The 24,810-nt window shown below is 32.9% G+C and overlaps 1 protein-coding gene across 2 annotated transcripts; it reads left to right on the forward strand.

Moving 5' to 3' along the window:
• Nucleotides 1-1,364: 1,364 nt before the first annotated feature.
• LOC129945041 (transmembrane GTPase Marf) lies at nt 1,365-8,029 on the forward strand. Of its 2 annotated transcripts, XM_056054702.1 has the most exons (11): nt 1,365-1,589; nt 2,445-2,862; nt 2,929-3,218; nt 3,712-4,050; nt 4,167-4,178; nt 4,323-4,439; nt 4,495-5,056; nt 5,122-5,360; nt 6,706-6,867; nt 6,923-7,119; nt 7,184-8,029. In XM_056054702.1, exons 2-11 carry the CDS (start codon nt 2,652-2,654, stop codon nt 7,383-7,385), a joined length of 2,331 nt encoding a protein of 776 aa, XP_055910677.1. In that variant the 5' UTR covers nt 1,365-1,589; nt 2,445-2,651; the 3' UTR covers nt 7,386-8,029. The 2 variants fall into 2 exon arrangements, with proteins under 2 accessions (XP_055910677.1, XP_055910678.1); XM_056054703.1 differs by lacking the exon at nt 4,167-4,178.
• Nucleotides 8,030-24,810: the final 16,781 nt, after the last annotated feature.

A 24,810-nucleotide genomic window follows, 5' to 3' on the forward strand; every position in this document is an offset into this window, starting at 1 on the left:
TTTCTTTCCAAAAATATACTAGTTTGGTTCACGTTACAATATATAATATAAAATTTAACTTAAGTCGCTAGCTAGTGATTGGTAACCCTTTTTAACATTGCTATGGTAAAAAAACCACCCACTCAATTTTTTCGAGAGTCCTTTCTGCATGTTTCTGCATTATTATTTGTATAACAAAGGTTATTTGAAGTTGGTTTCTCCACTGGTTCTTGAGCTATTGACGACGAAAAAAAGATTCCGAACTTAATGACGCAAGAACGTACGTAAACACGCACTCACAGACATCGCTCTTAAAATCTTTTATTAAGACTCTAGAGAACTGTCAAACAGTTCAAGTCGACAGATCGGGAAGTTAATAACATTTAAATTTCCTCATACAATTTCTGAAGTTAGTGTACCTTGTATAAGTCATTCTTTTAATATTATTTATCCCTAAAACAAAACTAATCAAAAAATGTTTGCATTATAATGAAAATGATTTGAAAAAACTAGGTAAAACCTTAATTTTTCTAATTGGCAACCACAAAAAGTTTATACCTATTCTAATTCTTTTTTTTTGTGTTGTTGTGTTTGTTTTTTAAATTTTATTCACCAATCAAAAAACAAAATTATTCAAAATATAAATAATAAATTATAACTAAAATGTCTTTTCATTGCCTCCCTCGAACTTTGTCTGAGTTTGTATACATGTTTCTCTTTCTTGTTTTTTTTTAATAATCTGCAAATTTATTATTTTATATTGGAATACTCGCTCATTTTTTTGCTGTAAAAAGATGTCAGGTCGATCGTTCTTCTTCATGAAAGTTCTATTCAAATATATATACAAAGTAAATTATTAATAAATCGGAATTCTCGCTCATGTGTACCCCACCACAATACATTCCACATGTAAAACATGTGGAACGAAATATTTAGAAAGTCCATTAAAAGATGTCAGGCCGAGCGTTCCTCTGTGGATGATACCGATGAATTCTATATTTTAACTTTGAATTATTTTCCACAATAAAAGACTCTTGATTTCAATAATAACAAAATGATGAAATGCTTTATTTAATGAATTGGACAAAATCAAAACGAAAGATAACTTACAGGCGTCTGGTTGTATCCATAAAATCTTTCTGTCTTCTCGAATATTCGTTGAGCGAAGAATTTGAATTTGTATGCGATGGTTTCGCCATCTGGTTGTGGTAAGTATAATAGTCGCCACACCTCTTCTTTTATACTACTTTTCAAATATATATTCAAAGCTGCTGTTTTGTTTCACATATATAATGCTCTTAATCAAGAGAGACTGGCAGCACTCATTACCGCCGGAGAATTCACCACACTTAAATGTCATAAATGTCAATTCAATGTTCGTTCTGGTTATTCGTAATCGCCGTCGTCGGTATATTTTCTTGTTGTTACATCATTATCAAACTAGTGCAAAATAGATTAGTAATTTCATAAATTATTAGGAACTATTTCCAAATTAAACAAACTAACATCATTTCTCATAATTTTTAATATCCAGATCCGATATTTAAAAGCAACAAGTTTTATGAAATATATGCTTACTTGGATTAGTAAAAATGACAGAAATTGACCAGGTTAGATGAGTTTGATATTTGTATTCCTAAATACCTACACAATGTACATACTAAAACTTGTATTTATTTGTAATTAAGATTGTTTTTTTTATTTAGTTCTTTAATCAATGTGTTTGTATTGCGTATTATTTATTCCCAGTATAGTTGTTTAGACACATAAATTAATAGTGGCGAAGTTTCATAAAACTATAATATAATTTAATATTTTCCATTAATATGCCTTCTTGTTAGATGCCAATCGTGTTTTCATGTTTCTGAGCACATTGTAACTTAAGAACAAGGTGTTTGTAAAGAGGTGTCCTTTATTTTGGAAGAAACGTTTGTCGAAGCCACCTAAACGTTATTGACCGGGTCATACTTTTCAACTGTGCAAGTTTTGTTTATTAACAAAATTTGTTTTTCAAAAATACTTTATATTATTTAGTGATGCCCCTACTATTTGGATAGATTATTTTGTTAACTCAAATATAATTATAAAACAGGTATACTATTTTGTTAACTCCATTTTCTTGAATCTGAATGTACTAATGGGTAAGAATTATGTTTTGTACTAATAGTGGACATTTCTTAAAGTTTCCTTTTTCCTCACGTTCTAGACCAAAAATGTATTCATCATTAAAAGAACGATAAAAATATAATAAAATAATTCTAGACAAATTTAATAAAAGTTTAGATAGTACTTTCTATTGCTAAAGGTTAGAAACCCGAAGGTCAATTTTATGCTCTCCATTTATTTACTATAAGATAGAACTACTCGTAATCAGAAATATAAAATAAAATTGAGTTTATTGCCAAAAAAACAATTTTTTAATTTTTGCTTGAATAAATTTGTTTTTATTGTATTTTTACTTTCAGTTCAGTCGCTGATTATTTTCATAAGCGCAAATAATTTATTTTTTAATCAAAAAGTTTTAATTTGCTATAATTTACCGTTACCGTTATAATTTTCTTTCGAATATTTTGTTGAATTTTGTTTGCATCTCTGATGCTGAAGTTTAAATGATATTTACACAAACTAAATTGCAAACAACCTAATTAATTGTTAACTTTAAATAAAAAATAATGGCGGCATATTTGAATCGCACACTTTCAATGGTAATCGGACACGACGGCAATACGGCTTCATCGATCGACACAAATGCTCGTTCCTTGCAAAATGCTGCCGCTCTTGACAAATCTCCTCTTCAGATATTCGTGAAGGCTAAAAAGAAAATCAATGATATCTACGGTGAAATCGAGGAATATGTTATTGAAACCACCCAATTTATTGATAGTAATACGTTTTTTGTTTTCCTATATAAAATATATTTTTGATGGAGAAAAATCTTTTATTCAATAGTTCTTCCAGAAGATGTTGACGTTGTTGATAAATCAGAAAGAGAACTTTTCCATAGCTACGTACACAAAATTACAGCAATTAGAGAAGTTTTGTGTAGAGATCACATGAAAGTAGCTTTCTTTGGAAGAACCTCAAACGGGAAAAGTTCGGTCATAAATGCTATGCTTAGAGAAAAAATATTACCCAGTGGAATTGGGCATACAACAAATTGTTTCTGTCAGGTCGAGGGCAGTGATGATCAAGAAGCATATTTAGTTAAAGAAGGGAGCGATGAAAAACTCAATGTTGTGGTAAGTTTATCTTAGATATTACACTTTCACTTCTTTTAATTAAAAAAAAATAAAATAATAATACAAAATTGTATCTAAGCACGCATAGATTATTAATACCTACATATATTTAATTTAAAATTGTATCACACTCCTGTTTGAGAAAAAATCTAAAACTAAATTTGAAAACTAGCCTTAAGAAAATAGATATCTAAGCTTTTAAAACTTAATACCTTAGTCCAATCTTATATACCTTGTGTTATAAAATATAATTAATATCCTTAGTTAAGAGTGTAGAATGTCTTAACACAGATTTTGTGTTATTAAACTTTTTTTAATTATATTCATAAAATATATTTAGAATTCTAATAAAATTTAAAGTACGTTATTTAAATGTACTTTTGCTTATAACATCAACAATCGAGATTAATGTTTTGTCTTACACTGAATGTACTCTACGAGTGTACTAAATTTAATTGCGAGTCTTAAGAATATTAAAATCTTTTTTTTGTAGAACATCAAACAACTAGCAAACGCTTTGTGCCAGGAAAAACTCAGTGAGAGTTCATTAGTACGGATATTTTGGCCTCGTGAGAGGTGCAGCCTCTTACGCGACGATGTTGTTTTCATGGATTCACCGGGAGTTGATGTGTCACCAAATTTAGACGATTGGATTGACAATCACTGCTTGAATGCAGATGTTTTCGTTTTAGTTTTAAATGCTGAGTCAACAATGACACTTGCTGAAAAATCTTTCTTCCACACAGTTTCGCAGAAACTATCTAAGCCGAATGTTTTTGTTTTGAACAACCGCTGGGATGCATCAGCTAACGAACCAGAATGTCAAGAATCGGTAAGGTTAAGCCTTTAATCCCTTTGTATGTATATCGTTTTGAAATTTTTAGACAAATTTATACAGTTTTTATGTTTCTTCCGTTCATTTAATCCTTGTTGGTTGTTTGTTAACAGGATCTAGAAAAGGTAATTTGTTGGCTAGACTACCATAGCACCATGCATCGCATCGTTTATTATTATTTTTGTATTATATTTATCTTTTCTGTTAGGGATGTTTTATATTAGAATTTACACTAAAAACTTGTTTTACATTAAATATTTCGTTTTTAGGTCAAATCTCAACATACTGAAAGGTGCATTGACTTTTTGACCAAAGAATTAAAAGTGTGCACTGAAAAGGAGGCAGCTGAACGCGTCTTTTTTGTTTCAGCTAGAGAAACACTTCAGGTAAATACTATATTCTTGCTTGCTAAAATAAAGGTTTAACCTGTTCGTATTATAGGCCCGTCTTGAAGAAGCGAAAGGCAATCCAGCTCATATGGGTGCTATTGCTGAAGGTTTCCAAAATCGGTATTTTGAGTTTCAAGATTTCGAGCGTAAATTTGAAGAGTGTATATCAAAAAGTGCAGTAAAGACAAAATTCGAACAACACAGTTCACGTGGGAAAAATGTTTCCAGTGAAATGCGCCAGATGCTAGATAACATATACGATCGAGCTAATTCATTCAGGAACCAAAAAATCGACCAAAAAAAAATGATAACAGACCGAATTCAAGGAACGGAAACTCAAATGATGCAAGTGACCAGAGAGATGAAGTTGAAAATTCATAAAATGGTTGAAGAAGTTGAACAAAAAGTTTCAAAAGCACTCAATGAAGAAATTTGGCGTCTCGGTGTTCTTATCGATGAGTTCAACATGCCATTCCATACCGAGCCATTGGTTTTGAATATATATAAAAAGGAATTGAATGGACACGTTGAAGCTGGTCTTGGATCGAATTTACGTGCAAGATTGTCAATGGCCTTAGCTATGAATGTTGAAACTGCTCAACGTGAAATGACAGGTTGAGATAGCAAATTGCTTGATAATAAATATGTTTGTTTAATTTATGTTTTGTTTAACTTTCAGATCGGATGCACGCACTTGTTCCCAGTGAAAAGCTTGTTATTCAAACAAAAGTAGTAACACGATCTCAACCCTTCGAAATGCTTTACTCACTTAATTGTCAAAATCTTTGCGCCGATTTCCAAGAAGATCTTGAATTCAAGTTTTCATGGGGAATAACTGCAATGATACAAAGATTTACAGGCAAAACCAAAGGACACAACAAAAAAGTTCCTGCTATAACCTCAAATAGACACAATAGTGTAAGTATAAGATGTTACTGCGTTAAAAGTCATACTTAGAGTTCATAACACAAATATTAATTAGCTATAGCTCATAATTAAATCGATATTAGTTAAAAGGTTTTAAAAAGTAAAGGTGAACTCAGATGTTTATTTGTGCAGTTCACAACTCTGTGACTTTTATGTGTTGTTCCAACTCCCACTCCATCTTTCAAAATGGTTTGAACTCAGCTATTTGGCAGAAAGTTTTTAGAGTGGAGTTAAAATCAAAATTCATGCACATGCACGTGTAAACGTACGCACCATCATATCAAATTCAACTGTCTGTCAGATTTTTTTCAGCCTTGATCGGGGTAAAGCGTTCGGAAATGCCTTCAATAGTTATGCTTTTAAACTTTTGCATTTTAAGCCTTTTCAGACGCGTTTTTCAAATAAAAAAACTAATTACTTTTATCCTATAAGGGATAACAAAATGTGTGTCCAAGACGGTTTGGTTGAAAGAAAATCAATCTAAAATATAATTAAAAATTGTATTTTATTTTATTTTCACTTTGCGAATAGATATACTTAGCGTATATACTATGAACATTTATTAACACAGAACAATAACGTTGAAGGTGCAGCTAATAACTTTGATATCATGAGCTTTCTCTTGAACTTGAGGTAGTACAAGGAAATAGTGGTAAGGATTGTGTATTTTCTATGGTTGTTTAATGATTGATGCACTTTTAGACCCATGTTTATTAATGTAAATCCTGCCTAATGGCCTTAAAAATGGTTAGCACCTACTAACTACTAATTGCTTTCAAAGTTGTTTTTTATGGTACGATGGGGCTTATATTTCAGTCTAAAACAAATATGGAGTGGTATCGGTATGAGAAATTATTTAGGGAAAGCTCATGAAGTTGATTACTCAGGAGTGTCCTTAGTTCCAAAAAACATAAAAGGAAAACAAATCGGTATGCACGACAAACTTTTGCTGATAACAGCGTTAGTCGATAAAATAAAAAAAAAATAGGTGGCACAACACTCCGTTGAGAACTAGGGCCTAATGACTTACAACTCTCAACCATTTTTGTGTACGAGTAATGTTGTCAAAGATGGAGGGGACCTACAGTTTTAGGCCGAATCGGAACGGCTTATTTGTGAAAGCACTTTTCATGACAAGAATTATTCCTGAAGAATTTGTTAATTACTCGAAATTAAACCATAATGTAATTAAATGTCAACATTCCCTTAAAAGGTTCTATTATTTTGTACGCTTTTTTAAATAATGTCTTTAGTGCGGCTGGATTTTAAATATTAACACATGTATACATGTGTATGTATGTGCTAATTAATTTAATTTGATTGATTATCTTCATAGAATATGCTATCACCTGTAACACCGACTTCTGAAACACCATTATGTCTTATGCCAACAAATGCTGGTGGTATAACACAAGAACAATTGTCAATGATTTCCCGTTTTGCGGTAGCTTCTATCGGTTCACAAGGAACAGTTGGCGGACTGGTTGTAGCAGGAATTGTAAGTGACTAAATGTGTAATGTATTCTATTTTATATTATAATATGGTCTTATAGATGCTGAAAACAATAGGATGGCGAGTTCTTGTCGGCGTTGGTGCCCTTTATGGTTGCATATACCTTTATGAACGTTTGTCGTGGACGAGTTCTGCCAAGGAGCGTGCATTCAAAAGTCAATATGTGCGCCACGCAACCAAAAAACTAAAAATGATTGTAGATTTGACATCCGCCAACTGTAGTCATCAAGTGCAGCAGTAAGTATAATAAAATAATTCTCCTAGTTTTTGTTTTTAAACGAGAGCAAATCATTTTTTTAAGAGAGCTTTCAAGCACGTTTGCGCGTTTGTGTCGCGTTGTTGATAACGCCACCACTGATATGAATGAAGAACTCAAGGGAATCGAGACCTCTCTTGCCATTCTTGAGGCTAACCAAAAGCAAATAAAGTTGCTGCGCAACAAGGCAAATTATATTCAAAACGAATTGGAGATTTTCGAGAACAATTATATTAAGTCGAATTGATTATCGGCCAAAAAGAATGACGAATCCTATAATCGTTTTAAAATCACCCAGCGAAACATACATTCTCGTCAAACGATCAATACTTGTAAAAACTCAAAATTTGCTAGAATCAACAAGCATTGCAATAAAGTCGACTCAATTTATGTTAATCCCTAAAAAATAGTTAATATAAAATGAGATTGGTATCTCAAAAGCTCTTGGTCAGAGTTTTTGATAGTTAAAAACGCTAGAAAAATTATAATTATTATCATAATTTTGTATCGAAATGAAATATTTAACTTCATTGGTAATTATTATTATTTGTTTAATTTATTGCCTTTAAAATTGTTTAAATATTGGAAACTTAAAATTTATCAAATAAAATTCGTATTATATCTACTAACTACAACATAAATAAAATAATAATATTGAATATAAAAGTTGTTGTCAACTTTAATTATCTATTAAAAATATAAGACAGGTAATGAAAATGGAACATTAAATACATAAACCAAGTGAATATTTTGTATCGATGATAACGCACCGATTTAAAACTATAAGTGAACAAATGGGTTCAATTAGAACTTAAAGTAAAGCTTCTATGTTTTGTTGATGTGCAATAAAAATAACATACATAATTGAAAACAATTGAAAGTGAGGCGAAATTGTGGTTTTCATTAAGTTACTTATTTATTTTTATAGACCAGAAAAAACTTTCGACACATGACTTCAAAAGTAAGCAGGGGTAATATCGCATATAATTTCATGCTATACTCGACGGTATGTATATAAAATATTTATTTTATTTTATTATTATTTATGTTTTCGTTTTTTTTTAACATTTATTTATTTTTATTTTTGGTCAATGGACCTATCAGGTTGTTGACGAAAAGCTTCAGACGTTCACTTTATACGACAGAAAGTATCTTATATGCAATGTTAAGGAGACCAATCCCTCTGTAGTTGGCGCAATTCAGTGAGCCTCTATTCTTGTGTATTGGGCAAACTCGGGCATGCTTTCTTACAACCATATGCAATTCATTCATTGAATCTTCTTACAGTACTTCCTTGTTTTGGTTTGAATCGATATATCCGTAGCCGTAACTTGGTTGAAAAGGGGTAGTGGTGCGAGTCAATGTTGGCCCCTCAAAATGTTCCGACATCCTGTGTACTGGAAAAATGTCGTGCGTCGATCGCAATGTGGTCAATCTTGTTGAGGCCCAACATTCCACGTACAGATCCGAAATTCGTTGTCCTTATTTCGTCATCAGTAAATCCGTCCGACTTTTTTACGTTCCATCTCGGGAATTCCTTCACTGCCGTCTGGATAAGGAGATGTGTCCTCTTTACTGCCCATCTCCACCATTTGAACATGAGGTGTTGGTATAAGTCAATATTTATTCTCCGAATCGGATTGCAAGAACAAAAATAATCTTCCGATCGGAAATTTCTCTGCTCACACAATGATAGTACGATATATTTTATATACAAAGGTTACATGTTACAAAATGATTCCTAAGCTTGGGTTTTATATCATAATTTATATGTATGTACATATACGATCTTTACTATCAACATGCCTACAATAAAGGAACAAATCTGTAAAAACCGCTCTACACACAAGTTCCCAACATTGAACATTCCCTTCATAACCTAGATATATATTATAGAAGGAGCATTCAACAACCTCGACACATCCGATGATCAATAAGTTTGTACATAATATGCTGCTAAGCAGGATTATCGAATCTGAACTGGGCGATTTTACATACGTACAGCTTAATTTTTGTATACACAGCTAAATAATTGGGTCTTGTTTTAGGCCAAATGGAGATCAGTTATGGATAAATCAAATACCTCCCAAAAGAGAATGGGCGGTTGTTTCATGTTATAAAGGTCAAAAAGTTTTACAATGCGAGGTAAGTAAAATAATTTTCGGCTTTCACTAATTGATTTAATAACAGAACTGGAAATTAGGTTCAGAAACAAAAAAATAGTGAACACATTTCATTAAAAATCTCTCATTTTTTTTAGATGCTATTAGGGTTTACGACAGGTAACCGTTTTCATTGGCGATTGTTTTTGGTGATCGTATTGATATCGCTTAAACACATGATGTTGTCGCATATATCTATTGTAAGAGTTTACTGCTTATTAAAACCAACTACAATGTAACGATATAAAAATACATAGAACGATTTAAAGTAATAGATACTGGTGTCCGCCCAAATTTGGTTTGGTGGATTTTTAATTTCCTAGAAATCTAATTGGCTCGCGAGTTTGGCTGTAATAAAATTCATTCAATTTGTAGCCATCGATTGGAAAGGTACTACAGATAACGTCCAAAAATCTTGTTTGGAGGCTTGGTTGAAGAAACAAAGCAATCGAAATATAATTTGTGATGGGCTGGGCTGGGTCGAAATTCTGTAATTTTACTTTTTGACGAATTTTTCCAAAACGAAAGCTCGCATGACCTTTTGGTTTGCAGTTGGGGGTAGAGCATTAAAATACCTTTCTTTTGAAGTGATTGTACGTATTAAGTGGGAAATAGTTTTGAAAATACTACAATTTTCTCGAAAAACTGAAAAAAAATTTTGAGACTTATGCATCAATTGAAAGGTGGGTCGATGCTTGGAGGCTTGATTGAGGAAATTAAGTAATCGACATTGCCGTTGTTCGTTATTCCAATTTTTTCCTTTACCACGTCAATTTAAATTACAACAAAAATGAGTTCCGCTTGGCTTTATTTTTTCCTCTACCTTAATATTTCGAATAGCTTCATTGGTTTTTCCTTTTTTTCCTTTACCACGTCAATTTAAATTACAACCAAAATGAGTTCCGCTTGACTTTATTTTTTCCTCTACCTTAATATTTCGAATAGCTTCATTGGTTCTCCAAGATTTAGAGATTAAGTTATATACCAGGCGTAATATTTCCATATGCTATATCTGCTTAATTGCTTTCTCCACTTGCTTTCGTTATTTTTAAACTAACAATCGATACCATAAAAATATGAGAATCCGATACATCTTGATTCCTTGGAAAATATCTATGTACATAAATTCGCTCTGTCCTTACAAAACATCACAGCTCCAATCTGTGTGTAGTTCCAAAGTTTGATCTTTTAATTTTTCCAGTTCATCACAAAAATTCGTTTTGAAAATTTGTATACGTTTTTTAAGAGCATACATAATTTAAAAAATTACTGAGGCAATAAAAAGGAGTTAAGCAAAAAAATATATTGTCTTAGAGCTCGGCCAATTGATTAATTTTATTTATATAGAAAGATATAAAGAAATATATGTATCTTTCAACAAAAATATGCTGGTTGCTTCTTTCCAAAAATTATACATTTTGTAACATTACCACTGTCATAACCGTGTATTTTTAAATCTTATTCAGAGAAACAAATTGGTAAACTGTGAATGCAAAATTGCACTACAAAGCTAGTCAATTCGGAACTGTCATATTAACGACAAATACAAATACATAATATATATAAAATAAGAAAAAATTTTATTTTCAGAACTTTAAGTAGTTTGTTTTCTTTTTTAATTCAATAAAACCAAATAGAGGATATAATATGATTGATTTATATTTGTATTTAAATTCCGAAAGATTAATTTCATTTTAAATTCTTGTGTCCTTACCGAGCAGCTGATTGTGAAACGTCAAAACCAGTGTTTACTAACTTTGCAGCCGAAATTTTTACACTACGTCGAAGGGTAAATTTCAACTAATTTTGTAGTCAGATTTAGCCAATCAGAATCCCTTGAATACGTAACCACTAGCTTTGTGAATGCGACCATTGAGCAGGTTCAGGTGACATAAGGGACTAGAAAGTAAGGCAAGCAAAAACACTCTATATGTGTGTGTTTTTTTAAAGGCAAGTTTCTAGGATCTGATTGGTCAGCGGCAAGAAATTGTATTCTAATTAAAGCAACTTTCTTGGAAAGTTAGTCAAGAAAAATCTCCCTAACTATCAAGTCAAGTCTACTCATGTCAAAATAACAGTTGATAATGTGTTTTTTTTATTCAACTGAAAGCTGAACTTTTTTTTACAATATGATTTATTTATTGTCTGCACAACTTTATTTAATGCTTTCTGTAAAAGGTTTCCTTGTTAATTTTAAAAAGAAATACTTATTCGTTGGAACTTTTTGTACTATGAACTCAAAGTAAAGGTTTGAGAAGTAAAGTTTGTTGTGGCCACCGATAATCCAGAGTTGTCCTAGGTGGAGTCACTATTCCTGCAAGGAAAATTCAAAAATATTAGGAAAAATTATAGAAATACAATGCTGACCAGGGACATGGACTAGGTAAGACCCAGGTCGATAGTTCTGGTCAGAATAGGCAGGAGGAATAACTTACCTAGGGACTCTTTTTTGCATCCAGTCCAATTAGTTATTTTATTATTTTATATTTAGTTTTGTGTTATTGCTTTGAGTTGTATTTTTTATGTTTATTTATTTTCCGGCGCACGCGACTTCTATTTCCTAATTCTAATCACTGAAATTTTTTTTTTTACCGAACTTCTCTTTCTCCATTGTCTGGACCCTTGCGTTAAAGCTCAATTTTCACTCCTATCTAATCCTTTCTTATTTTCCCCACCTTCCCCAATTCGCATAAACTTTTCATTAAATATTTAATTTTGTAGGTATTGTTGTTCCTTTCATACCTATAAACATATATCCGTCGCACCTGCAATTCCTTCGTTTTTCTTTTATACCATCTTCTTTATCCCTATTCTTTACTTCGGTCTGTTTTTCATGACATACATATGTATGTCTATTTCGTCCCTAATTGTCATGTCAGATTGTCATTTTTCAAGTCGAGCGTGAATGTAGTGTTGTCTAGTGATAGTGTGTCTGGTGATGGTGTGTTTTGTGTATGGTCAGGTGGCGGTGTGTTTGCGACGAAGCGTTGGAGATCAGTCCGAGAGGACAGCCGGAACGAGTAAGTAATATTTTTTCATTCGGAAGGTTTGTACGTACCAAATGAATCGCGACTGGAGTTCCAGAATCGATTTGAAGATGGTGATTTTGGGTAAAAGTTCTGGTCGAATCATATGTCTTGGATGGGATAGCTTTATAGAAAGCCCACCCAAATGCGACGAGGAGATAAGAATCACAAAAAGCAAAAATAAAACTGTATTTTTAGATAATGTAAATAATTTTTAGAGTATGTTCGTTCTAGTGATTGAGGGGATGTTGTATGTTGGACAGATCTCGGGAACATAAAGTGAGATTATCAAGTGAAGTGAAGTTCGTTAGTGTAACATGTACGAAGAAAAAGGGAAGTAACTGAAGAATCCGCCTGAAACACCTCCAAAGTGCTTTATGAATAATTTTTTTGAATTTTTGAAAAATGTTGGTATTATCAATCTGTCGAAGTCTTTCGTTCAGTCTTAATAGTGTTTTACGTTCGCGGTGTCGGATAGTGATAAATGTTTTTTTTTTTAAGTTTTTCTATTACAAGTGGTTTAAGTATTAATGTTTTACAAATGGTCCTTCAGTTTAAAATCGATATATGTATGTATATGTACATATAATATATATTGTGTTTTTTTATTTTAATTTTATTTACGTTTTTAGCATTAAGTTTTTTTTATTTGATCAGTTTAGGTATACAGTAGTTAAGAACGATATTTTAGTTTTTTTTTTTTTAATTATAATAGGTTTTAGTTATTAATGTTTACAAATCATTCTGTCAGTTTAAAATCTGTACCGGCATAAGTTCGGAATTTGCAATCCATGGCACTTGAAAAACTAACTAGTTCTTTTGGTTAAAATTTTCGTTAAAAGCATAAGAAAGAAGTTGACTGCAATGAAGTTGCCTGAACCTGCCCATTTTTTGTAACTTATTTCGGAAGCTGGATTTATATTTTATATAAATACTTTTATTATTTTCTGAAAAACTGTTTTAAAAATGCTACTTTTCTCGCAAAGTGTAACTTCAAAGCATTATATCTCGCATATTCCTTGGCAAATTAAAAAAAAAATAACAAACATAAAAAATAAATAAATAAGTAAAAGGTATGAAGTGGATGAATAAATTTAACTTTTTGATTTTAGTATCAAGCAACACTCTCGTGGATTCATTGAGTAACGTTTTTTTGCCTCGAGTTTTGCATGCGCAACACAGGGTCGGACATCGATATTCCTAGCATATAGTGTGCCAACCACCTTGAGTTCAGATATTAATTTATTCGTTTCACATTGTTTTCAAACTTTTTTCAAATACAAACGATAATACTATGTACATGCCCTTTATATTCTCCAAACCTGGACATCATGGAAACCGTGTGGGGATGGCTTCCAAGAGAAGTCTACAAATTAGGAATGCAAAATTTGATTTTAAACGAAGGTAGATAGTTATTAGCTGTTTTGTGTGTTGAATTTTAGGCCCTGCTAAATGTCTTAAAATAATGCAAACAAATAATGCAAATTTTTAGACAAAGATTTGTAATCAAACTATATTTTCAGATGGTGATGCAAATGCACAAACGACGAACGTTGGATCTATTAGATTCAGATCTGTTTTACTTTAACTATATTCTCTAGAAGTAGGAGCAAGATATGGCTGTCAAGAACCAGCACGGTATAATATGTCATGCGCAGGCTTCTCTAGACGGCCATTAAAGGGAAACACGATCGGAATCGAAAAACGGACATCGACATACGTTTATTTAGTATGTATGTACATGGAAGGTGCCTACACTCAATCGGCTACAGAAAGCAGAGCATCTTGCCGATGCCACCATCGAAATCAAAGCTGATGTAACACCCCTTCATTAATGAGGACAAATGAAAGTATGTATGTATATGATGTTTTTTTTTTTTATAATAAGCACACACTCAAGGGGATATACTACCCTTATTATGCAGAGGCACAGTGAAGAGGAGAGAGGGTTTAAAAGATGTCGTATTTCATATATTTTATTGAACAGGTTATACTGTAAGATACATTATCTTTTAAAATAGTATAAACTTAATTATTATATTATGTGTTGTGTATATTTGTTTGTGAATTTTCAAAATGAAAATTAAATTAAATTGTATGTATGTATGTGAACACTTTTAAAAAAAAAGTTTAATTTAAATTAATACAAAATAAAAATCAAGAAATAATACTTTATAACTAACAGAACAAAAATATAATAAGGACTCAAATCATCACTACTTTAAGGTTTGCAAATATTCCTCAATTTTAATTCGAAAGAGCTTAGTACAGTTTATCATTCTTAAAGATCGAGGAAGACAGTTCTACAGACGAATCGCAGCTATGAAAAATTGGCGTTCTGATACTAAGAACGTGTAACGTATGGGTACAATATTTAATGTTCTAGTAGAATGTGAGTAACGTATCCTATCATAAAGGTAAGGTGGTTTACGCGTTTGTATAACATTATTTAGCAATACAAGTGATCTAAACTTGAAAAGGCTTTCAAGTTTAAGGCCATATATAGACCTTGAGAAATTAGAATCTCGATCGTATTTTTTTAATCCAAAAATGTATCTGGCAATACAGTTGTAAGCAACATTAAGTTTGCGCTTGTGCTCATAATCACAATTATGAAAATTTCACAGCAGTAGAGCATTATAGGCACGAGCAATGTTTAAGCCAGTATCATACGAGTTTTGAGTGGTGTTATTTTATGATTTGTCAAAAGTAGATGAAGGTCTCCGTAAACACGACCTATTGTCAATCTTATTTGGTAATTCCAAGGAAGCGTTTTTGTAAACATTAAACTTAAGTTTTTGGCTGAATCGACAAACTCAATTTGTTTAGTATTTAAAATTATCACGGGAAAATAAGACGTGTCGATGGCTTTTCTTGAAATTACCAAACATTTTGATTTTACTGGATTGAGACAAAGTCCATTTTTCTCTGACCAAGAAAAAACATTGGCAAGGTCTTCGTTGACTTCAACAGCAGTTTTTTCAACCAATCCTAAAGGAAAACTTTCACTTATTTGAACATCGTCAGCATGCATATCTAATTTAGAGTTCTGCATACATAAGGGTAAATCATTGATGTACATAGAGAAGAATAGTGGTCCTAATATTGAACCCTGCGGAACCCCTCTTTTAACCATAAGAAAGCAGAAGAGTTTGCAATAACTGCCTGAGATCGTAAATGAAGATAAGAATGAACTAGACTTGCTGAAGTAGTAGAAAAATTAAATTGATTTGTTAGTTTACTAAAGAGTATTTTATGACTAACCGTATCAAATGCATTTGAAAAATCAAGGAGAACTAAAAAGGTGACATTGTCGCTGTCAACAGCTTGTCTGATGTTTTCTACAACGGTAATGAGAGTTGTGGTGCAGCTGTGCTTAGGACGAAAGCCAGATTGGTTAACACTAAGCAGATAGTTCTCAGTTAGGTAATTCCTTATCTGAGCATTATTGGAAAGAAATGGTAAAATCGCAATTGGTCGAAAGTCACGTTCGTTTTTGGGAATTGGAATAATTTTTGCTTGTTTCCAAGCTGATGTAAAAACATTCGACATTAATATTGTATTGTAAAGATGTGTTAAGTATATTAGAATGTAGGGTAGTATAGCTTTAACAAAGACTGGATGAATTTCATCTATTCTAATAGAGTTTGATTTTATATTAATGCAACTCTCTAAGACGTCAGCTTCAGTTACCTGCGAGAAACTAAAACAAGGAAATGAAAAAGACGCATTCTCAAATGAAGCAAAAGATGTTTCTTCATTTAATTCAGAGTTTGGAAGCGACAAAACTTTTTATTGAGCTCATTACAGTCAACATCATCATAATTCATCTTTTCTTGCTTGCCAATGCCAATTTCACGTAAGTTTTTCCAAAGGTTTCTACCCGCTTGTGAAGGATCTATTTTTGGTGCGAAATAATTTTTTTTTGCATTTCGTATGTCAGCTGTAACTTTATTTTTCAATCGTTTAAATTCAATATATGTACAAAATATTTAGTCGAAAACGCTTCCAACGGTTATAGGCCTGGTCGCGTTCATATATAAGATTTTTAATGTGCGTGTTAAACCACGAAGAATTTTTTGTTACTACCGTTTTTTTAATCAGTGGAATGTGTGTTTCAAATAAGTTTTGTTGTGGACGCTTTTTCAGGAACCGCCTCCTCAATCCTAAAATAATAAAAAAAAAAGAATTTGAAATAATATACAAAACAAAATTTTTGAAATTAAATAAGATTCAAAAAAATTTTGAAATTTAATAAAATCAAAAATGGAATACAAAATTTGAAATTAAATAAAATTAAAAAAAAAAGAAGTGAAAGAAAGAAAAACTAAAGAACCCGAAAATTGAAACTTGAAAACTGAAAAAAAAGAACCTAAAGAAGAAAAAAATTGGAATTAAAGGAAATTTTAAAGAAAGTTTGAAATAAACGGGGAGTTAGAAGCAAACAAAATTGAAGGAGAAAAAAAAAAGAAATCAATTTATAAGTTAGAAAAAAAAGGAATTACCCAGAAAGAAAATTTGACCCAGAACATATACGACCATCTACATATTCTATATATCTTCATACCTACCCGGTGGATCTTTTTGTGTTTGTGATTGTCCTATATTTAAGTTTTTTTTTAAATTTATCAAATTAATTCGTTAATCTTTAATTAATTCATCGGCGTGGAAGTTACTTTTTGATGTTTATTTTCATAATCTTGTTTGTTTTTTTCTTTATATTCAAATGTGAGGTGTGAAAAAAACGGTTGGTGTAAGTTTCGTGTTCGGTCCCGTAAGTTTTTTTTTGTACAGTGTCCTGATAGATACCTCCACAGAGCTCTTTAGGGGTAGGGAATTAGGGCTCCGCTAATCGTATAGAAAATACCTAATAGAAAATACCACAAAGGGTACTTCTACGCAAAGGTAGAAACAATTAAAGACGTACGACAAACAACCGGGCTTTTATTTGTTACCATTATCTTTTTCTTGTTTTTATGTTATTTTTTTTGTTAATTTATTGTATTTATAAATCTGATGATGATTACGCTGTCAATTAAATAAAAATAAAACTTCCGACTGAAACGCCGGCAATAGAGCTACAAAGTTTTTTTATGTTTCGCCCAAGCGAAACAATGAGAGCTTGAGTCTTATTTTTTCAGGGGTGTCAAGGGTAGCGGAGTGGACATGGACCTAGGATGACCTGAACCCGATCATCGTCCAACAATTTTGGGGGTATCCAAAACTGGCCACGGATACCTAAAGGTAGGGTGGGTAATGGCCTCACTGCACTAACATCCGCAGTGCCCTGATGTGCCAATAGTCCGTCCGTATGTGTTTCCTTCCTTTTCCTCATTCCTTGGCCTGATTTATGTTTTTTATGTCTGCAGGCGAGGTTGAGTTTCGGGGGCAAGATCCCCCCCCGTCCGACGAGCTGATGCCGTGCACCGCAAGCAGGCCGCGTCCCCTGGATCTCAACAATCCCACCTAACCTATTCCTAATCTTCCTATCTCTTTTTCCTACCTCATCCTTATCCTATCCTTCCACTTCACCCACTTCCACACCTCCTCTTGCCTCGCAACAGTTTCTTATATTCTCTTGAATGAAAAAAACTTGATCGTCGACAAAAGGCATTTCATAAACTCGTAACCATTCAATTCGTTTTAAATCAACTTCTAATTGGCTCGTGTTCACTCGTTTGAAGTCGTGAAATAATTTTGCTCGAAATCAATGGATCACATGGAAATGTCAAATGAATTAGGTCGTGACGCGATATTTGATTAATCTTGAGAACTTTATAAATATGACTGACAAAAAATACATCAAGAAGGGTGCTACTGTGAGAAGTGAAATGGGTGGGTGATGATGTACATAAGGAAGAATAGTGGTCCTAATATTGAACCCTGCGGAACCCCTCTTTTAACCATAAGAAAGCAGAAGAGTTTGCAATAACTGCCTGAGATCGTAAATGCAGATAAGAATGAACTAGACTTGCTGAAGTAGTAGAAAAATTAAATTGATTTGTTAGTTTACTAAAGAGTATTTTATGACTAACCGTATCAAATGCATTTGAAAAATCAAGGAGAACTAAAAAGGTGACATTGTCGCTGTCAACAGCTTGTCTGATGTTTTCTACAACGGTAATGAGAGTTGTGGTGCAGCTGTGCTTAGGACGAAAGCCAGATTGGTTAACACTAAGCAGATAGTTCTCAGTTAGGTAATTCCTTATCTGAGCATTATTGGAAAGAAATGGTAAAATCGCAATTGGTCGAAAGTCACGTTCGTTTTTGGGAATTGGAATAATTTTTGCTTGTTTCCAAGCTGATGTAAAAACATTCGACATTAATATTGTATTGTAAAGATGTGTTAAGTATATTAGAATGTAGGGTAGTATAGCTTTAACAAAGACTGGATGAATTTCATCTATTCTAATAGAGTTTGATTTTATATTAATGCAACTCTCTAAGACGTCAGCTTCAGTTACCTGCGAGAAACTAAAACAAGGAAATGAAAAAGACGCATTCTCAAATGAAGCAAAAGATGTTTCTTCATTTAATTCAGAGTTTGGAAGCGACAAAACTTTTTATTGAGCTCATTACAGTCAACATCATCATAATTCATCTTTTCTTGCTTGCCAATGCCAATTTCACGTAAGTTTTTCCAAAGGTTTCTACCCGCTTGTGAAGGATCTATTTTTGGTGCGAAATAATTTTTTTTTGCATTTCGTATGTCAGCTGTAACTTTATTTTTCAATCGTTTAAATTCAATATATGTACAAAATATTTAGTCGAAAACGCTTCCAACGGTTATAGGCCTGGTCGCGTTCATATATAAGATTTTTAATGTGCGTGTTAAACCACGAAGAATTTTTTGTTACTACCGTTTTTTTAATCAGTGGAATGTGTGTTTCAAATAAGTTTTGTTGTGGACGCTTTTTCAGGAACCGCCTCCTCAATCCTAAAATAATAAAAAAAAAAGAATTTGAAATAATATACAAAACAAAATTTTTGAAATTAAATAAGATTCAAAAAAATTTTGAAATTTAATAAAATCAAAAATGGAATACAAAATTTGAAATTAAATAAAATTAAAAAAAAAAGAAGTGAAAAAAAGAAAAACTAAAGAACCCGAAAATTGAAACTTGAAAACTGAAAAAAAAGAACCTAAAGAAGAAAAAAATTGGAATTAAAGGAAATTTTAAAGAAAGTTTGAAATAAACGGGGAGTTAGAAGCAAACAAAATTGAAGGAGTAAAAAAAAAGAAATCAATTTATAAGTTAGAAAAAAAAGGAATTACCCAGAAAGAAAATTTGACCCAGAACATATACGACCATCTACATATTCTATATATCTTCATACCTACCCGGTGGATCTTTTTGTGTTTGTGATTGTCCTATATTTAAGTTTTTTTTTTAAATTTATCAAATTAATTCGTTAATCTTTAATCAATTCATCGGCGTGGAAGTTACTTTTTGATGTTTATTTTCATAATCTTGTTTGTTTTTTTCTTTATATTCAAATGTGAGGTGTGAAAAAAACGGTTGGTGTAAGTTTCGTGTTCGGTCCCGTAAGTTTTTTTTTGTACAGTGTCCTGATAGATACCTCCACAGAGCTCTTTAGGGGTAGGGAATTAGGGCTCCGCTAATCGTATAGAAAATACCTAATAGAAAATACCACAAAGGGTACTTCTACGCAAAGGTAGAAACAATTAAAGACGTACGACAAACAACCGGTCTTTAATTTGTTACCATTATCTTTTTCTTGTTTTTATGTTATTTTTTTTGTTAATTTATTGTATTTATAAATCTGATGATGATTACGCTGTCAATTAAATAAAAATAAAACTTCCGACTGAAACGCCGGCAATAGAGCTACAAAGTTTTTTTATGTTTCGCCCAAGCGAAACAATGAGAGCTTGAGTCTTATTTTTTCAGGGGTGTCAAGGGTAGCGGAGTGGACATGGACCTAGGATGACCTGAACCCGATCATCGTCCAACAATTTTGGGGGTATCCAAAACTGGCCACGGATACCTAAAGGTAGGGTGGGTAATGGCCTCACTGCACTAACATCCGCAGTGCCCTGATGTGCCAATAGTCCGTCCGTATGTGTTTCCTTCCTTTTCCTCATTCCTTGGCCTGATTTATGTTTTTTATGTCTGCAGGCGAGGTTGAGTTTCGGGGGCAAGATCCCCCCCCGTCCGACGAGCTGATGCCGTGCACCGCAAGCAGGCCGCGTCCCCTGGATCTCAACAATCCCACCTAACCTATTCCTAATCTTCCTATCTCTTTTTCCTACCTCATCCTTATCCTATCCTTCCACTTCACCCACTTCCACACCTCCTCTTGCCTCGCAACAGTTTCTTATATTCTCTTGAATGAAAAAAACTTGATCGTCGACAAAAGGCATTTCATAAACTCGTAACCATTCAATTCGTTTTAAATCAACTTCTAATTGGCTCGTGTTCACTCGTTTGAAGTCGTGAAATAATTTTGCTCGAAATCAATGGATCACATGGAAATGTCAAATGAATTAGGTCGTGACGCGATATTTGATTAATCTTGAGAACTTTATAAATATGACTGACAAAAAATACATCAAGAAGGGTGCTACTGTGAGAAGTGAAATGGGTGGGTGATGATGTACATAGGGAAGAATAGTGGTCCTAATATTGAACCCTGCGGAACCCCTCTTTTAACCATAAGAAAGCAGAAGAGTTTGCAATAACTGCCTGAGATCGTAAATGCAGATAAGAATGAACTAGACTTGCTGAAGTAGTAGAAAAATTAAATTGATTTGTTAGTTTACTAAAGAGTATTTTATGACTAACCGTATCAAATGCATTTGAAAAATCAAGGAGAACTAAAAAGGTGACATTGTCGCTGTCAACAGCTTGTCTGATGTTTTCTACAACGGTAATGAGAGTTGTGGTGCAGCTGTGCTTAGGACGAAAGCCAGATTGGTTAACACTAAGCAGATAGTTCTCAGTTAGGTAATTCCTTATCTGAGCATTATTGGAAAGAAATGGTAAAATCGCAATTGGTCGAAAGTCACGTTCGTTTTTGGGAATTGGAATAATTTTTGCTTGTTTCCAAGCTGATGTAAAAACATTCGACATTAATATTGTATTGTAAAGATGTGTTAAGTATATTAGAATGTAGGGTAGTATAGCTTTAACAAAGACTGGATGAATTTCATCTATTCTAATAGAGTTTGATTTTATATTAATGCAACTCTCTAAGACGTCAGCTTCAGTTACCTGCGAGAAACTAAAACAAGGAAATGAAAAAGACGCATTCTCAAATGAAGCAAAAGATGTTTCTTCATTTAATTCAGAGTTTGGAAGCGACAAAACTTTTTATTGAGCTCATTACAGTCAACATCATCATAATTCATCTTTTCTTGCTTGCCAATGCCAATTTCACGTAAGTTTTTCCAAAGGTTTCTACCCGCTTGTGAAGGATCTATTTTTGGTGCGAAATAATTTTTTTTTGCATTTCGTATGTCAGCTGTAACTTTATTTTTCAATCGTTTAAATTCAATATATGTACAAAATATTTAGTCGAAAACGCTTCCAACGGTTATAGGCCTGGTCGCGTTCATATATAAGATTTTTAATGTGCGTGTTAAACCACGAAGAATTTTTTGTTACTACCGTTTTTTTAATCAGTGGAATGTGTGTTTCAAATAAGTTTTGTTGTGGACGCTTTTTCAGGAACCGCCTCCTCAATCCTAAAATAATAAAAAAAAAAGAATTTGAAATAATATACAAAACAAAATTTTTGAAATTAAATAAGATTCAAAAAAATTTTGAAATTTAATAAAATCAAAAATGGAATACAAAATTTGAAATTAAATAAAATTAAAAAAAAAAGAAGTGAAAGAAAGAAAAACTAAAGAACCCGAAAATTGAAACTTGAAAACTGAAAAAAAAGAACCTAAAGAAGAAAAAAATTGGAATTAAAGGAAATTTTAAAGAAAGTTTGAAATAAACGGGGAGTTAGAAGCAAACAAAATTGAAGGAGAAAAAAAAAAGAAATCAATTTATAAGTTAGAAAAAAAAGGAATTACCCAGAAAGAAAATTTGACCCAGAACATATACGACCATCTACATATTCTATATATCTTCATACCTACCCGGTGGATCTTTTTGTGTTTGTGATTGTCCTATATTTAAGTTTTTTTTTAAATTTATCAAATTAATTCGTTAATCTTTAATTAATTCATCGGCGTGGAAGTTACTTTTTGATGTTTATTTTCATAATCTTGTTTGTTTTTTTCTTTATATTCAAATGTGAGGTGTGAAAAAAACGGTTGGTGTAAGTTTCGTGTTCGGTCCCGTAAGTTTTTTTTTGTACAGTGTCCTGATAGATACCTCCACAGAGCTCTTTAGGGGTAGGGAATTAGGGCTCCGCTAATCGTATAGAAAATACCTAATAGAAAATACCACAAAGGGTACTTCTACGCAAAGGTAGAAACAATTAAAGACGTACGACAAACAACCGGGCTTTTATTTGTTACCATTATCTTTTTCTTGTTTTTATGTTATTTTTTTTTGTTAATTTATTGTATTTATAAATCTGATGATGATTACGCTGTCAATTAAATAAAAATAAAACTTCCGACTGAAACGCCGGCAATAGAGCTACAAAGTTTTTTTATGTTTCGCCCAAGCGAAACAATGAGAGCTTGAGTCTTATTTTTTCAGGGGTGTCAAGGGTAGCGGAGTGGACATGGACCTAGGATGACCTGAACCCGATCATCGTCCAACAATTTTGGGGGTATCCAAAACTGGCCACGGATACCTAAAGGTAGGGTGGGTAATGGCCTCACTGCACTAACATCCGCAGTGCCCTGATGTGCCAATAGTCCGTCCGTATGTGTTTCCTTCCTTTTCCTCATTCCTTGGCCTGATTTATGTTTTTTATGTCTGCAGGCGAGGTTGAGTTTCGGGGGCAAGATCCCCCCCCGTCCGACGAGCTGATGCCGTGCACCGCAAGCAGGCCGCGTCCCCTGGATCTCAACAATCCCACCTAACCTATTCCTAATCTTCCTATCTCTTTTTCCTACCTCATCCTTATCCTATCCTTCCACTTCACCCAATTTGAAATAATATACAAAACAAAATTTTTGAAATTAAATAAGATTCAAAAAAATTTTGAAATTTAATAAAATCAAAAATGGAATACAAAATTTGAAATTAAATAAAATTAAAAAAAAAAGAAGTGAAAGAAAGAAAAACTAAAGAACCCGAAAATTGAAACTTGAAAACTGAAAAAAAAAGAACCTAAAGAAGAAAAAAATTGGAATTAAAGGAAATTTTAAAGAAAGTTTGAAATAAACGGGGAGTTAGAAGCAAACAAAATTGAAGGAGAAAAAAAAAAGAAATCAATTTATAAGTTAGAAAAAAAAGGAATTACCCAGAAAGAAAATTTGACCCAGAACATATACGACCATCTACATATTCTATATATCTTCATACCTACCCGGTGGATCTTTTTGTGTTTGTGATTGTCCTATATTTAAGTTTTTTTTTAAAATTTATCAAATTAATTCGTTAATCTTTAATTAATTCATCGGCGTGGAAGTTACTTTTTGATGTTTATTTTCATAATCTTGTTTGTTTTTTTCTTTATATTCAAATGTGAGGTGTGAAAAAAACGGTTGGTGTAAGTTTCGTGTTCGGTCCCGTAAGTTTTTTTTTGTACAGTGTCCTGATAGATACCTCCACAGAGCTCTTTAGGGGTAGGGAATTAGGGCTCCGCTAATCGTATAGAAAATACCTAATAGAAAATACCACAAAGGGTACTTCTACGCAAAGGTAGAAACAATTAAAGACGTACGACAAACAACCGGGCTTTTATTTGTTACCATTATCTTTTTCTTGTTTTTATGTTATTTTTTTTGTTAATTTATTGTATTTATAAATCTGATGATGATTACGCTGTCAATTAAATAAAAATAAAACTTCCGACTGAAACGCCGGCAATAGAGCTACAAAGTTTTTTTATGTTTCGCCCAAGCGAAACAATGAGAGCTTGAGTCTTATTTTTTCAGGGGTGTCAAGGGTAGCGGAGTGAACATGGACCTAGGATGACCTGAACCCGATCATCGTCCAACAATTTTGGGGGTATCCAAAACTGGCCACGGATACCTAAAGGTAGGGTGGGTAATGGCCTCACTGCACTAACATCCGCAGTGCCCTGATGTGCCAATAGTCCGTCCGTATGTGTTTCCTTCCTTTTCCTCATTCCTTGGCCTGATTTATGTTTTTTATGTCTGCAGGCGAGGTTGAGTTTCGGGGGCAAGATCCCCCCCCGTCCGACGAGCTGATGCCGTGCACCGCAAGCAGGCCGCGTCCCCTGGATCTCAACAATCCCACCTAACCTATTCCTAATCTTCCTATCTCTTTTTCCTACCTCATCCTTATCCTATCCTTCCACTTCACCCACTTCCACACCTCCTCTTGCCTCGCAACAGTTTCTTATATTCTCTTGAATGAAAAAA

Source organism: Eupeodes corollae, chromosome 2 (genome assembly GCF_945859685.1).
Source record: "Eupeodes corollae chromosome 2, idEupCoro1.1, whole genome shotgun sequence".
Taxonomy (NCBI): Eukaryota; Metazoa; Arthropoda; class Insecta; order Diptera; family Syrphidae; genus Eupeodes; species Eupeodes corollae.

Bases quoted from the DNA above. Each gene is read 5' to 3' on its own strand.
- LOC129945041 (XM_056054702.1), top strand. From the start codon at position 2,652: ATGGCGGCATATTTGAATCGCACACTTTCAATGGTAATCGGACACGAC. The intron at 5,057-5,121 runs GTTGAGATAGCA...TTTAACTTTCAG, and splicing joins TGCTCAACGTGAAATGACAG to ATCGGATGCACGCACTTGTT. The intron at 5,361-6,705 runs GTAAGTATAAGA...TTATCTTCATAG, and splicing joins CCTCAAATAGACACAATAGT to AATATGCTATCACCTGTAAC.